Raw genomic sequence first — 16986 nt, 5'->3', positions numbered from 1 at the left:
AAAAGACTATTTAGATAAGAAAGTGCAGTTGTCCTCGGAAGAAAACAAAACACTGCTGTCTTCAACAAAAGCTCCAGTACGCAACTTCAGCAGAAATGGCTTATGAATGAATCTCGAAGCTACTGCGTGGGCCCTAAAGAGTGGCTGTGTTCAAACTGTTAATCATGATGTAACTGCTACCTATCAGTTATGCTGCACTCGGATTTTAGAAATGCTTCGGTCTTCTGACTTCCCTGGTTCTACTACTGTTTTTCAGTGGTGTGTTCATTGTTCCACCTGCAAATGTATTGCATCATAAAACTGGAAAGGCAGAAAACCATTCTCTGCGGGTAGTCCACACGGGTTAATTTTGTAGAATTTTTCAATAGGGATTTCATTTGAAGAGAGAGAGAAATCACTTAAATATCAGGTGTGGAATTCAAAAGTCAATTCTAGAATGACTTAGCTTTCTAAACTGTTTTAGAAGATAGATACTATAGAAAAGGAGGCTTTGGAGGGACAAAGATTACCCAGCTAATGAACAGGCAAGCCAGAATTCATTTGCAGAGCCATGTGGATTTTCTACTCTATCAAAATTGAGTTCCTGGGGTCCAGGAGGTAGAGCAATAGGTTAAGCGCAAGGACCAGTGTAAGGATCCCAGTTTGAGGCCCCAGGTCCCCACCTGCAGGGAGGGGCTACTTCACAATCGGTGAAGCGCATCTGCAGGTTGTCTTTCTCTCTCCGTCTTCCCCTCCTCTCTTGCTTTCTCTCTGTCCTGTCCAACAACAGCAGCAATGGCAACAATAACAACAACAAGGGCAACAAAAATAGGAAAAATGGCCTCCAGGAGCAGTGGGTTCCTAGTGCAGACCGAGCCCCAGTGATAACCCTGGAGGCAAAAAAAAAAAAAAAAACAAACACACACACACACACACACACACAAAACTGAGTTCCATTTTTACACCTCTGTTCTGACAACAAGGTTCTTTCTAAAGAAGATGTGTTATAACACTGAATTTAAATAAATGCTACCCTATTAAATTAAGATCATATTGCTAATGAGGAAGTGGTCTTTGTTTCCTTATGTTGACCTGAAGAAATCAATGTGTGGATTAAATAGTAAATCCGTTAAGCCGAGCTGTTGCATAAGCTAATGTCTCACTAGATGGCAGCATTGCTTACATTGGCTTTTTTTTTTTTTTTTTTTTGGTTTTCTTTTTGGCCTATCTTTGTCTCCCACAGGTCTCCTCACTTTTCAATTAAAAGGTGTAAGACAGGGGTCATTTCTAAACCATCATGCTGAGTAGCACAAAGTGAAACCAAATATGGACACCATAATCACAATTACCCAGGAGAAATGTTAGTCTAGATGCTGTAGTGGAGCAGCTGGCCCTCTATCTTCATCATGGTGTTAAGGGACATGAGTACATGCACAGGAAACTGAATCCCAGCACTGGAACTTTCTAGCTGTATGACACTGGGCAGGTCACTTGACATTTCTGAGCTTTGGTCATCAGCAGTTTCTATATAAGAGCAGTGTTCCCATCTGGCTTCCATCACATTTTTAATTTTTTATTATTATTCTTAATTTTTATTTATAAAAATGAAACACTGACACAAACCATAGGATAAGATGGGTACAACTCCACACAATTCCCACCACCAGAACTCCGTATCCCATCTCCTCCCCTGAAAGCTTTCCTATTCTTTATCCCTCTGGGAGTATAGGCCCAAGGTCATTGTGGGATGCAGAAGGTGGAAGGTTTGGCTTCTGTAATTGCTTCCCCACTGAACATGGGCGTTGACAGGTCGATCCATACTCCCAGCCTTTCTCTCTTTCCCTAGTAGGGCAGATCACTACTTCTATGGTCTATTTGCTTTAGCGAAAAGGGAGCATGTCATACACAAGCTAGTAGTTCAGTCTTCCCACTGATTCTGCTCCTCACAGTTTCATCCACAACAACTGAGAGAAAACAGTGATGGACACTGTCAGATTGGCTCAGGTTAGCCATGTAATTAGAAAATTTCTGGTCACAGCTTGGAATATAGATGTGGCCATTGTATTTGCTTTCCACATGGTACCTTTCTCCTCCAGTGTCTCAGCAAATCCCAGGCACTCTGATAAGCATCACAAGGACTGTGTTAACTCTTTGAGGCCACTGGTGCAGCAGTAATGCACTAAATGGTCTTCAGAGTCCTAAAAATGGTGACTAATAGGCTTCCTACACACCTAAATTACTCCCTGGGAATGAGTTAGACATATGAAATATATGACTCATTAACTAATCCTCACAAATACCTCTACAAGATAGAAGCGTGCTAATTTGTCACGCTAAAGAGTGTTAGCACAGTAAAATCTCAATTTGAAATTAATTAAGTGTATTGCTGGGGTGGGGTAGGTAAGGAGGACATTTTAATTGTCCAATTTGTTAAACATTCCAAATTATATAAAATTTTAAAATAGAAAGTTTTACATTTTCTAAATATTTAAGTAAATAATAAGAAAGTTGGTAAAGGATAATTAGATATTTGCCATAGGCTTATAGGCAAAGGAGGTTAAGAATGAAACGCCCGAGTATTTTCTTTCAAAGTACTCATCTAATCAGACTCAAAACTAAGACTAAACTATTCAATACTCCAAGATAATGAGGTTCTCCTCTTTTAGATTATGTTAAGTACCACCTCGCTACTATTGTGTAGAATTTGAAGTAATTCAAATCTTTATGCTGCTTCCTTTCCTCTCTCAAAAAGCCCATCAAATATGGAAGAAAATGAGTCCCTGATCCATTCACTATTTTGTCAAATTATGCTTGATGGCAGAATAAAACCTACCTAAAGCATAACTTTCTCAAGTAAGATGCAGTGCACACACAGAAAATTGATTTCTGGTAATATGTAGAAGCAGCTTGATATTTTCACCATGCAGGACATTTCTTTCATGTACTTAATATCTGATTTATGGTGGGGTTTTTTTTATTGTCCTCTGGTTTTTACACTGGAGAATTCAAGACTTGTATTCAGTCTTGAATCATGTGAACCTCAGTTTACTAAATACGGAGAAGCATGTAAGTTTCAAGTTACTCAACTGAAGGGCTACTGTGTCAGCCAGTGCTAAGCATTCAACATATTTTATTTCAGATAATCCCTATAAAGGCTATGCTACTGTTGACTCTGCAGAGGAGAAAATACAGACAAATAACAGTTAAAGATCCTGTCCGGGGTCACCCAGTAAGTCTGGATACTGGACTCTGATTTCTAGTGTATGAGCAACCAGTTCATCATGGTCCAACCTCTAGCCCCGAGTAGCTTAAGACTTGGATAAAACCATTGATAAGTATCCGCTTCAGACTGTCAAAACACAAAACAAAACAAAACAAAACAAAACTTCTTACTTTGTCATTTGGAAAAATGGTATCTCTTATTATCTTCTTAGCCAGCAAACTACAGAGAGTGGGTAATCCTTAGCTCTTTTCCTCAACTCTAGAAAGCAAACTAAATTCTGAGGCTATGATTACAGCAAGGTGGCTGCAGTGTGCAGTGCTGGGTTGTATATTTGAAAGTTGCTGAGAGAGCAGATCTTGAAAGTTCTCATCACAAGAAAAGAAGCTGTAACTATTTGAGGAGTTGGATGTTAACCAGATTCACTGTAACAACCATTTGCCACATACAAATATCAAATCATTGCTATTTGCTTTCCACTAATATAATATTTTTATACGTTGATTATAACTAATACAACTAGGAACAAGAATTATCAAAAATAGTCCAATATATGTAACTGGATTGTAAAACTGCAAAAAGATGCTCATATTAATAAATAGCAATAATTAGGGCCAGTTGGTGGTGCACCTGGTTGAGCGTACACATTACAATGCACAAGGACTCAGGTTCAAGCCCCCAGTCACAATCTGCAGAAGGAAGTTTCATGAGTGGTGACACAGTGCTGCAGGTGTCTTTCTCTCTCTCCCTCTCTCTTTCTCTTCCCTCTCAATTTCTAGCCATCTCTATCTAATAAATAAAGATAATAATAAATAGTAAAATAAATCGCAATAATAGTCACATTTCTACCAAATCTTAACCACCCAACCATACAGCCAAGGGGGAGATAGCTAAAATACTGTCCTAAGTTACACACTGTTTTAGCCAGAACTTCTAGTCTCTTTCTGTAACATGGAACTATTTTTAATGAAGGGAATGAAAAATACAGACCATCATTATCTATATAATACCAACAGAATTAGCTCAGTCAACAGAAAGAGAATGGCTGTCCTTGAAGACTGGTTAGATTTGGACTGCAACTTAAATCGGATTAACTCCAGGCAGCATCCAGGTGCTATTGGCACAGGCTGTAGTTGTCAAAGTGCAAGTTGACTTCGCACATATTTTACAAGTTCAGAAAAAGAGGCTATTATCATACACACACACACACACACACACACACACACACCACAAACATAAATCCATGCCTGTAAGTTAACCATTCAACTTTTCGTTGTGAATTTTTTTTCACGTTGGCAGTTAAGCTATGTATCTGGAGGGAAAGGTATCTGTGAATATGACACTTTCCTCTCTCATTTGTATTTGTCTGTTTTCTCTTTCCCTCTCTCCTATTTTCCTCTCTAAACAATGGGAATGAGAATCCTTCACTGCTAAGAGCTGTGAACATCTGTAGTTGGATTTTTATTTTAGAAGCAGTTTGGCAAGGGAGTATAGATATGTCTTAACTCAACTCTATATTTTGACCACCTATCTAGAATCATCTATCTCTATATCCATCCATCCATCCATCCATTCATCCATGCATACATCTTCCTTGTGTTTATTAGGACACTGCCAAAAAAACTATTTGCTTACGCTGTTACTATTGACCCTGTCAGTTCTACCCAAGGCTTGGGCCCTACTCTCTGATATTCTAATTTACTTGATCTGGGTCTGACTTGGACAGTGGTATTTACTTTTTTTTTTTTTTTTAACTAGTGATTGTATGGTGCAGTCGGGGGTAAGCCTTTCTTACCAAGCAGGACAAACTTTTCATCTCCCTGTTCAAATACTTCTGCTTACCAAACAAAAACAAAAAGAGATATTAACAATTACAGTCTACACTCTTAACTTTCAAATGCATTTAACCCTCAGAGCACAAGATGAGGTAAGAATTATCGCTGGGGTAGTTCTGTAAGAGTCTATCCTAGCAGGTCAACAATTCCTACAGAGATGAGCTTCTTTTTGTATACATTGCAGACAAGACTCTCCATTCCCAGTTGGAATGTTTTCTGCAGTTTCAACAGTATGAAAGACTTACATAATGGTAATTACTAGCTACCGATGGAGAGTGGCCGCAGTGTGCTTGTTATTTTGATGCTTAAACAATAGGGAAATCTGAGACAATTGAAAACCAACCGTGCAGTATGAGTAACCTCTCATTCTGTGGAGACATCCAAATGAAATAATCTGACATGCTAATGTATTGTCTGAGATCTACAAGGTGTTGGTGTTTATTGTGTAGGATGAAATGTCCATGTTCTTGATTGTCCTGCAGGTTTATCTGGCAATTCCTGGGTCTATATACCTCACCTAGCTTCTCCTACCAAGCTTTACACCTAATAAATACTTCACAGGTGCAATTGTTTCCTAACACTGCTAAAGCAAATTGCTCCCTAAATTCAGCTGCTAGCTATGTGCACTCCTTGGCTTGTGGCCTCTTACCCCTTCTTCAAAATCACACACAGTATCTTCTCTTGCCTCTAACCTCAATGCCTCCTGCCTCTTATGATGACTCATACAGTAACACTGGCCCCAATCCAGGATGATAGCCCTAATTTAAACTCTAACTTTATGAAGTCTTCAAAGTAGCTTTTAGACATAGGATAACACAGTCACAGATTCCTGGAAGTATCATAAACATTTTGAGGGCTCCACTGTCAGTCTACCACATCAAATAATTGACCAGACCCTTCCAAAAAAAGAATAATTTCAAAATGTCCTAATAAAATCTGGGTGTTCACTTCAGGTCACAGACTTTCCTATACTTATATTACAACTTTTTTAGGGATTCCATATTGAATACTAAATCCTTAAGAAATTTTCTATCCTTGAGTGAACTTACAAAATGATTCTATCTCTTCAGTTCATGGTTTCGGAAAAAAAAAAAAATATATATATATACGCATACGCATACACACACACATATGAAGAAACAGGTGGGGGTAGATAGCATAATGGTTATGCAAAGAGACTCTCATGCCTAAGGCTCAAAGTTCTAAGTTCAATTCCCCACAGCTACCATAAGCCAGAATTGAGCAGTGCTCTGGTAAAAAAAGAAAAAGAAAAAAAGAGAGAGAGAACCAAAAACAAGAAAAAGAAAGAAATAACACTGTTTTCACCATCTATATAAACAGAAGAAAAGCAACAACAACAAAAAAACTAATGTTAAAAAAAAAATTGATGTCAAATTGTGACATACTATTGCTTTAGCTGAGCAGAAACAGCATCAAAAGAAAGAATACTTTGCATATTTCAGAAGACAGATGTCTAAACCCTAGAAAGCTGCAAAGAACATGAATAGGAATCCTCTCCTTTTAATCTGCTGCAAACACCTATCCTGCTCCTTCTTAAAAAGTGGTTCAGTGAGAATGAAAGAGCATATGTATCCTTCATGCCCCAGATGTCAGCTACACTAGGACATGTGCTTCTGATTTCTAGGAATCAATCATAATTAAAATCTCAGTAATGGAGCTCTAGGAATCTCACAAATGGTTTTTCCTCCCTCATACAACAACTCTGAGGAGTTCTCCATGAAAAGTGCTAGCACCAAGTTCTCAAAAGGTTTCCAACCTCTGAAGAACAACTTTTAAGCACTGTAGAAGGCTTAGCATACCTTGAGCAATTTCCAGGTTTGTGCCTATTGCATCCTTTTTGTCTGCATCTTTAAAAGGCCAAGTCCAGGAGTGGGGCTGTAGTACAGTGGGCTAAGCGCAGGTGGCACAAAGCACAAAGACCGGCTTAAGGGTCCCGGTTCGAACCCCAGCTCCCCACCTGCAGGGGAGTCGCTTCACAGGCGGTGAAGCAGGTCTGCAGGTGTCTGTCTTTCTCTCCTCCTCCTGTCTTCCCCTCCCTCTCTCCATTTTTCTCTGTCCTATCCAACAACAACAATAATAACTACAACAATAAAACAACAAGGGCAACAAAAGGGAAAAATAAATAAAATAAATATTTTAAAAAAGTATTTAAAAGGCCAAGTCCAATAGTGCCAATTCTTACTAGGCAGAATTAATTTTTAAAGCCATGAAAAAGAAGGTCCCATCTTTCAAAAGATGGTCTGACTTCAGCCAGAGGTCAGTTTTGCATTATTTCTGGCACTGATTCCAGTGGATGTTTTTTGAGAGAGCAGGGTAACATTTATAACACTTCCCTTCAACTCCAAGAATACACAGTGAATACTTCTTCACACTAGTGACACATTATGGATTTATTACTCAAACCATTTTGAATTTTCCTCACAATTTCAGTTTATCATAAGCCTAGGAGATACAATGTCATTATCCTTTCTAATGTCCTCAAAACAGTACCCAGATTCTTTTCATTTTCATCTAAGAATTTACTGAGTATCATTAAGATACTTGGGTTAAAGATTATCTTAGAGTCTGCAGGTTTCTACCAAAAATTCTCATCTGGATAGGATTTTGTTGGCTTAAATAGTACCCTAAATCCAAGACTGGTTATAAGAAGCACTGTTAATATTTCAGTGAGACTGAAACTTTCTCTAAGAAGCATCCATGTTTGCACAGGCTAATTGCCAAGAGAGACACAAGGGTAAAGATGGATTTGTCTTCTCAGTGAGCAAGAGACATCAGATCCAGGAAGCTTAAAATATCTCAGTCTCAAGTTTCTCCACTGGCAAATGAGTTAACTAACATTGATATTCTTGCTCAATAAATTTTGAAAATATTTTCGTTTTGCTTCTTAATTATTCCACAATAACCTTGAATGACAGGGCTATTTCACTGATAATAATGGAGACCAAGATATTAAGCTGAACCAAAGGTTAATAATTGGAGGTGTCACAGATTTGAATTGGATAAAACTGTCTCTAAATCTTCCACCACAGCAAAAGCCAGTTACCATCCTATAGAGTTGGATTCTATGGTCCTAGACTGAAAGCATAACATTCTAAGATTCTGAAGTTATGTGTTTTTCCTTTACTATTCACTATAACTAATGTGAATTAACCAAAAACAACTACCATTCAAAAAGAAGTCATTAATCTATGGCTGACTACAAGGAACTAAGCCAGACATATCTTTTCATGATCAAAATTCATGGGGTCAAATAAAGTGCTTTCTAGAATACTTTCTGCTTCCCACATATATGTGTGTGTACAAATGGCAAAATATCTATAAGTTAATATTTATCTACCATTTTTACAAGTCTTTTGTCTAGAGACTCCTTAGAGGGGCCAGGCAGTGACAGACTCAACTGACTATACATATGTGCAAGTACTTGGGTTCAAGACCCAGGTCCCCACCTGTAGGGGAAGAAGTTTCACAAGTGGTGAAGCAGGTCTGCAGGCATCTATCTGTCTGACTGTCTGTCTATCTGTCTGTCTGTCTGTCTGTCTGTCTATCTATCTATCTCCCTCTACCCTTTCAATTTCTCTCTGTCCTATCAAATAAAAAGAAAAAAAGCAATGGCCACTAGGAGGGGTGGATTCATGGAGCAGGCACTAAGCCCCAGGGGTAACTCTGATGGCTAAAATAAATGGAAAAACAAATAAATACATATTTTTAAAATTAGAAATACCTTAAAGTATGAATGATACAGGAAAAGAAAACAGTCATCCTGCAGCAATGTCTGAAACTGGTACAGAGTGGTTGAGTAACAAAGGGCTTAAGGGACTTTATTTTATTTTTGCTGTTTTATTTATTTATTTATGTTTAATTTCTTTATTGGGGAATTAATGTCTTACATTCGACAGTAAATACAATAGTTTATATATGCATAACATTTCCCAGTTTTCCATATAACAATACAACCCCCACTAAGTCCTCTGTCATCCTTCTTGGATCTGTATTCTCCCCCCCCCCCCCCGCACCCCAGAGTCTTTTACTTTGGTGCAATATGCCAACTCCAGTTCAGGTTCTACTTGTGTTTTGGCTTAAGGGACTTTAAGGTAACTTTATGTCACCCATTTTGTCATGCTTACTGCTGGGAAGGTGGTTCTCACCTTTGCTATTCTCCCTACACCTAAATAAAAAGAGGCAGGACCCTCTTCTTCTCCCTCACCTCTGCAGGTTCCACTTGTGTGGGTGTGGTGAGGCACCCACAGTATGGACACAATCTAGATGCTTCTCTGTCTAGGGGAAGGTTCTGGCACTAAGCCAGAGAGCCATCTGCTCTGTAGGAGGGAAGTGGGAGTATGGGTGAGCAGGAAAAGTGAGGTCAGCTTTCAGAGCAGTCACCCATCTCTGGTGATCTGGCCAGACTGTGAACTGTAGAGTATTTACTGCAGGACTATGTATATAACCGGAGCCACTCAGTCTAGCCAGTTCGAGAGTCCCCACCCCAGGGCATCAGGGTGACACAGTCCTGATACAGGGGCACCCATTCACAGCCAGGCACCAAATCTCTTTATCCCAGGGAGATTTCCTCTGATCCCTTTAACTATTACTCAGGGAAAATGCACAAATTCATCTGTTCTGGAGTTGGGAATAAGCAGTCAAATCTACCCTGGACAAACTCAAGTTGGTGACTTACATAAACCATCTTTGTATCTGGCTTTCGACCATATCCACTCGCCCTGTCCCACAGGCTGGACTGTGAGTCTTCCTGCAGGATGCTCTCAAAGAAACCTGGGCATCTCTCTCCTTTCCCCTCTTCCAACCCCCAAATTACAAAGGACAGTTGGCCTGACTCCTCTCCTAAAAAAACAAGAACCCAGGTTTCCAGTCCAAGGCAGAAGCCCCATTCATCACCTAGCATACTTAAGCTTAATAAACATTTGTTATTGTACCAGAATTTTTAATTTCCATTTTAGGTGAAGGGAAAGGAGGAAAGGAGGAAGAAGAGAAAGAATGGCTGGGCTGGAGAGAAAGAATAACAGCTATGTAAAAAGGCTTCCGTGTCGGAGGCACCAAAGATCCCTCTTCAAACCCTAGGACCACCATAAGTCAGAGCTGAACAGTGCTTTGGAAAAGAAGAAAAGAGAAAAGAAAATGAAAAGGAGAAAAAGAAAAGAGTTACTGCACAAGGAGAAGGAAAGAAATACACCAACAACCTGTCTTTTAAGTTGTTTCTGTAACTTTCCTCCCTCTCACGCCAAGTTCCCTTAACTTTGACTATTTTGTAAAATGGCACGAGTTCTGAGGTATTCTGTTACTTCTCTTCAGAGCTGTGAGCAGCTGAGTCTTCTAACAAGCATCTGATGCATGTTACAAGCATGTTAGGTCCTGGAAAGTGAAATCCGAGTTGTCTGTGTAACATGAGTGTGTGGCTAGCACCACCTGGGATGTGTTGAAAATATAGCCCGGATAGAAGGGTGTGCACCAGAGCATTTGACAATACAAATATCTGAACTTTAAAAAAAAAAAAAATCTTAAGCGCACGTGGCGCAAAGCGTAAGGACAGGGTTAGGATCCCAGTTAGAGCCCCAGCTCGCCACCTGCAGGGGAATTGCTTCACAGGCAGTGAGGCAGGTCTGGCGTCTCTCTGTCTCTCTTCCTCTCTACCTCCCCCTTCTCTCTTTAATTCCTCTCTGTCTCTATCCAATAACAAATAAATAAATAAATAAATAAATAAATTTTAAAAATCAGTGCTTGGCTTGATGCAAGGAAAGTGAGATTGGTTGTCAAAATAATATAGTTTGAAATTATCAAGGACAAACATATTATTCAACAATAGCAAGAAGCTATTCTGATCCCTGCCCCAGACAGTTATGTTCAAGTATTAAACTAAGAAATCCCACACAGGCCACCACAGGCTCCTTATTGTGTTTATAGCTGCAACTCAGAAAATTCTGTCCAAAAGAAAAATGGCAGCTAGACATATGCAAGTCAAAATCAAAGTACTTTTTTTATATTTTAAAATAATTTTTAATATTTTTATTGGATAGAGACAGAGAGAAATTGAGAGGAGTGGGGGGGGGAGAGAAAAGATACCTGCAGCCCTTCTTTACCACTTGTAAAGTATCCCCCTTGCAGATGGAGTCAGGGGCTTGAACCTGGGTCCTTGTGAGTTATAATGTGTGTGCATAACCAGGTGTACTACTGCCTGGCCCCAAGTTCTTTTCTTTGTCATGCCAGCTCTGGAAATGATGTTGATATGGGATTGTTCTGTTAGCTGGGGAAGTTGGAAAGGCTGGTGTATGGAACCCAGACCCCTGGCCAGGAGAGCTGGTGTTGTTTCTGTCATGAGCTATGTGGCCACAGGTCATTCATTTTCCCTAAACATACTGTTCTCCTGTGCAAGAAAGACCTAATGTCTGCTTTGACTACCTCACAAGCCCATTGTGGGTTAAATACATGATCTGTGGGCTGTGGTTCTTAAACTACAAAGCGCTTCATAAATGAGAAGCCTGGAAGTCCAAGAATGCGGACATATTAAGATAAAGATCCAGCTCCCCACTTTCTTACATATTATCAAGAGAAATGATCTATATTCCCTCTTATACTCTAGAAAAGTCCTCAGGAATTTTATCAGTCATATTTAACTCATTTTATATTTCCCTGTACCTGCACCCTATGTACCCAAAAACTATGCTATGTGTTTACTCAACTTGTTCTGTTTTTGTCTCCTGGGTATATGGGAAGACTGGCTTTACCAGCCTCCCCTGGGGGTAAATGGGGCCATGATTAAATTCTATCAAATGGAATGCGGAATGGGGCTTGCGTGCCCCAGATTCACTTGTGAGCACCTCCACACACTCTTTTTCATTCATTTTCTTTTCCTGGTAGATGAATCTGAGGTTCCTGCAAATTTATAACATGCTAGATAGAAGAGCCTGAGTCACCGCATCACTAGACACTCAGTGCGAGAAAGATGTAAGAGGTAATAGGTAGAAACAACCTGAGATCATTTGTGACATCAATTATCTTCCCTGGTGAATACCCTCTATGGCTAGGGCCACCTCTCCACTCCAGACTGATGGGCAATGCTTTCTGCTGCTTCTTACCTGTCTGGTGCAGGGGACATAGGGGACACATATGGCCAACTCCATATGTTAGGGCACATAAGGCCTCGTCCAACAGAAAGCTCACCTAAGTTAATGAAACAATCATTTCAGATTCCTTAGCAAATGTCAAACATGTTCTCTTGGGAAACTTGAGGGTATGTCTTCATTTAAATAACTGAAAAGAGATAATAAGAAAGGAAACAAATTCGGCAGCCAAATCCCAAAAGTATTTGAAATGATTACAGAGAAAGGAATTAAAGTCTGTCAAAGGGCTGGGAGTATGGAACAACCTTCCATCGACCATGTTCAGCAGGGAAGCAATTACAGAAGCCAGACCTTCTACTTTATCCCACAATGACCTTGGGTCCATACTCCTAGAGGGTTAAAGAATAGGAAAGCTATCAGGGGAGGGGATGGGATACGGAGTTGTGGTGGTGGGAATTGTGTGGAATTGTATTCATCTTATCCTATGGTTTTGTCAGTGTTTCCTCTTTATAAATAAAATTTTTAAAAAATAAATAAATAAAATCTGTCAAAGTAGGAGATATTAAGGAAGAGAATCTCTACCTCTTTTAGAGGGTATAGGCCATCTGAGTGTAGCGCTTTCATTTGTCCCCTCTACAATTTTATTGTTAGTTAGTAACGACTAACACGGTCACCTGGAAACATTCAGCTCTGGGTTGGAGAGATCCCAGAAGTAGAAGAGTAGGTCTACTTCTCAGCCTCAATTTAAGTCAGCCTTGCTCTTTCTTGCCCAAAGGTTACCTACCTGGTAGGGGTACAGGGTGACTCCATTGGTTCTCGACAGAGACCAGGTACCATCCACATACTGATGAGCCTGGATGGCCACTGAGTTGAGGATGTTCCCATTGCTAGGACTGGTTGCCATCTGGAGGCTGACCTTGGCTTGGTGGGTTGGGGACCCACTCTTCTTCTCCGCCCCAACGCTGACCCCAAGGCTGTTGGGCTTGCTGCCATGCTTGTTTGATACAAAGCCTGTGTAGGTGGAGGTGGCGTAAGAGGAGGGCACAAAGGCCCAATCCCTGGGCTGCTGGAGCCCACCTGCATGTCGTGACCCCACCAGAGAGGGGATGTTGTTGGAGAGAGGTGGAGGTGAGCCAAGTGAGCCATCGTAGTGCTCACTGCCGGCTGCCTGTTCCAAGGTCAGCACCATCTGAATGGCTTCCTGTTTCAGCTGGTTCAAATGTGTGGCACAAATATCACAGCGGTTGTCTCTGTCATTCCAAGCCTTTCGGATGGTGTTGGGGACCTGGAGCTTGTCATGAATCACAGCTGAGAAAGCAGGATCCTGGAAAACACAGGCAGAAAGCAAGGAGAGGCTGTAAGTCAAAGGCTCCTACGTGCAATTCAGATATCCAATGTATGTGTCAAGAGCCAGATGGATCCAAAGATTTTGATCATTTGATTGACAGCTAATAAAAATGAGCAGCCAACTCACAGAAGAGCTTTTAGTTGATAAACACATTTGACAAATATAAGATTTTTATAACAGAATTTAAAAAATAGACTAAAGACATCTAAACATTCTCACCAAACCAGTCAAATAACATTTCAGATTCTCTTCCTGTGCCCACTGAAGTACTGTAATATATCTGGATTCTCCCAAGGTGCGCATACAATAGACACAAGCATTTCTCCAGGCATGAGGGAAGTGAGCAGAGTCCTTCTGGACCAATGCACCGTAGCTCCCTGGCCCCACAACCCATGGAAACTTGGTAACAGATGGAAATGCTACTTATGACCTGGAACAGAGATTCTAGTCTAAGAAAATCTTGGCCTCATTAGTGCTGTGTGCTGTCTTGGAAGAAAACCAAACCAGACAGATTCTGGATCACAGAGCAACTACTCAGCAGCCCAGCAAACACCTACCGTGTCACTCTACTACTTGCCCAGCGGCAAGCTGGCCTTTCCTGCATCCATCTGATATCCTGGCTGGCTGGAAGAAAAATTTCTCCTTGGCATATAGTCCAGGATACATTGCCTCACAAACTTCCTGCCTGTTATAATTACAAACTACCATTCACATTACATAAACTGCTATTGTAAATTCTAGCTCAGAAGCCTCTATCTAAAGGAAGTCAGGAAAATCAACGATGCCTCTTATTAACTGTGCTTTAGGAGTACAGAGAAATACACACTAGGAATATTACTCTTTTATAGAGATATTGGAGCTTTTCTCTCATATTTGGGAGCTACTCTCTTCCCTGATCCAGCTTCCATGTCCTATTTCCAACTCTGACACCATCTCTCCAGACAGAACCTTTAACCCGCCTGACTGTTAGCCGCCAGGCTCAAGCCAAAATTAGTAAAATCATGGACCCCTTGGAATATACCCAAAATAGACCTACTAGCCTTTTCCAAAATGGAGACTTCAAATCTCCTCTGCTATAATTTTACCTTTAGATTCTTAATTATTAAACAATTTGTTCTGCTTTATATCTTAATGCCTTTTCAGCCACCAAGCTGCAGATGCTACCATGATGCCAACCTGACTTCACTGGACCTCACCGATGTACCCTAGACCCCCACTTCTCTAGTATGGGTCAACCTGCCAACATCCATGTTTAGTGAAGAAGCAATTACAGAAGACAGACCTTCCATCTTCTGTGCACCATAAAGATGCTGGGTCCATACTCCCAAAGGGATAAAGAATAGGAAAACTTCCAATGTAGGGCATGGGATATGGAACTCTGGTGGTAGGAATTGTGTGGAACTGTATCCCTCTTATCCTACAGTCTTGTTGATCATTATTAAATTAATCTAAAAAATCCAGAGAGGAGAGAGAGAGAGGGATTGAAGTCCCAGTTCTGTTGCTGTGTAGCTGTGTGATCTTGGACAACTTACTTAGTCTCACTGCAGCTCTTATCAGTCACAGAAGGCCATGCAAGGTCCAAACAGCTCCACAACTCTGTTTGCAGGGGGTCTGGGGGGACTGGGGAGGAAAGTACAGTAGTGGACAGAGACACTATGGCACTCCAGGGGCATGAGCCGTTGAATCAACCACTACTGCAAATAATTGATAAGATTCATCCAGAACACTAGAAGAAAATCTTCCCTTATGGAAAACACCCACAGCCACCAGCTTTTATGGGGCTGAAATCCCTTCCGGGCTGAGTGGGGTTTGAAGAGCAGTGGGTGAGGGAGGCAGGGCTGGGAGGCCTGGGTGGGCAGGAAGACCCAAGATAGGAGGGTTGTTCTTAATTACGATCCATCTTGATTATGGGCTCAAGCATTTTGTTTTCCCTGTTTAACTACCCTGAACAGCTCCTCAGCATGCACTGATTAATTGATTAATAAATCAAAAGGTTTCTCTTCACAGCCACAGCAAGGAGTGGCTCGGGAGGTGGAAACCAGAGACAATCATATAAAGTGATGGGAAACAATAGGAGGTCAAGGTTGATCAAGTCTGGTTGATAAAGGGATGTAAACCATATGAGACCTGTAAGTGCTGTCCTTCTCAATGACAACAGTCAGAGCATGCAGAGCCCCAAGAAACCTCTTAGAGACCATCCTAGAGCAGACCTTGGTTTTAAGATAAGTAAACTAAGCTTTCCCCAAAAAAGCTAAAAATTTAAACTACACTCAGACTACTTGGCCACTAATCCCTGTTTTTTTTTCAGTTCAAGAGTATGAGTTTGTAATATGGAACCCGATTTTTCCCTGAAATATAAAGTTTTTACCTCATTCATCTGAAACATGTTAACTCATTCAAAAGGAATGTGTAGTTGGATCCCCATAGGTTAAAAAAAAAAAAAAAATCATGCCTTGTTTTGTTCATGTATCTTTACATGAGAATGTTCCTTTGTACATAAATGTCACTTACAAGTGCAGTTATCAATAATATCCACATAGTATTCTACCATTCAGTTACTTCATAATTCAATTATTCATCCCCACATCCCACCATATAGTTGCAGAGAGATTGAGAAATCAGAGACTCATCTTCAGAAGCAACCTGCAGCCCAAAGCTTGTGCACCAAACTATTTGATCTCAAGAAGTCTCAAATGAGTGTTCTTATTTAAAATATTTTTGCTAATCCAATCATCTGAAAGAACTGCCAGTATACAGAGACAGAAGAGTAGTCCCGTGCACATGTCACAGTTTATTTCCTTTTTAAAAAATATTTCCTTTTTTAAATTTTTTATATTATCTTTATTTATTTGATAGAGACAGCCAGAAATCGAGAGGGAAGAGGAAGATAGAGAGGGAGAGAGACAGAGAGACACCTGCAGCCCTGCTTCATCATTCATGAAGCTTTCTCCCTGCAGGTGAGGACCAGAGGCTTGAACCGGGATCCTTTCACACTGTAGCATGTGCACTCAACCAGGTGTGCCACCACCTGGCTCCTGCACAGTTTATTTCTAACACTTGTAGATTGAACTTGATGCTGACAAGCACATCTGAATCAGAAAAGAAACAGTCAGGCTATGGAAACTGCAAGAGTCATCTCAAGTTCCAAGCATTCCTTTTCTCTCTCCTTCCTGCTTTGTCCTACTCCCCCTCATTCAACTTCTAACATTTCACAGATAATGGATACCAGCCCCCAATATGGCAGCCCCCACACCAGACTGAGGGGTTATGCAAGTCTGAGCATGGAGCCTATCTCCCGTGAGGTCACAGTCCAGGGGACTTTTGTAGTTCCTGGGCTACCAAATAGCATGTCCCTTCTGTAGCATCACTAGTCTAAGACCAATCAACAAACTCTGAGATACACGGAGTTCAGCACTTCTCATTCCTGAGGCCTTCTAAGAAGCATCTGTGAGTGCAGCAGCTAAGTCCACTGACAGTATGATCAACATGTCCACAGTCAAAGAAGAAGCA

General features: G+C 40.7%; 1 protein-coding gene across 1 annotated transcript in view; it reads right to left on the bottom strand.

The window, feature by feature from the left end:
• The window catches only part of KIF26B (kinesin family member 26B), a 566510-nt gene that overhangs the window by 318704 nt on the left and 230820 nt on the right, over positions 1–16986 (bottom strand). The window contains exon 3 of the mRNA XM_007534607.3: positions 12913–13452. Coding sequence (XP_007534669.1) covers positions 12913–13452 — 540 coding nt within the window. The remainder of the gene's footprint in view (positions 1–12912; positions 13453–16986) is intronic.

This window comes from Erinaceus europaeus, chromosome 6, assembly GCF_950295315.1.
Source record: "Erinaceus europaeus chromosome 6, mEriEur2.1, whole genome shotgun sequence".
NCBI classification, from domain to species: Eukaryota; Metazoa; Chordata; class Mammalia; order Eulipotyphla; family Erinaceidae; genus Erinaceus; species Erinaceus europaeus.
This window is presented reverse-complemented; position numbering and strand designations above follow the sequence as displayed.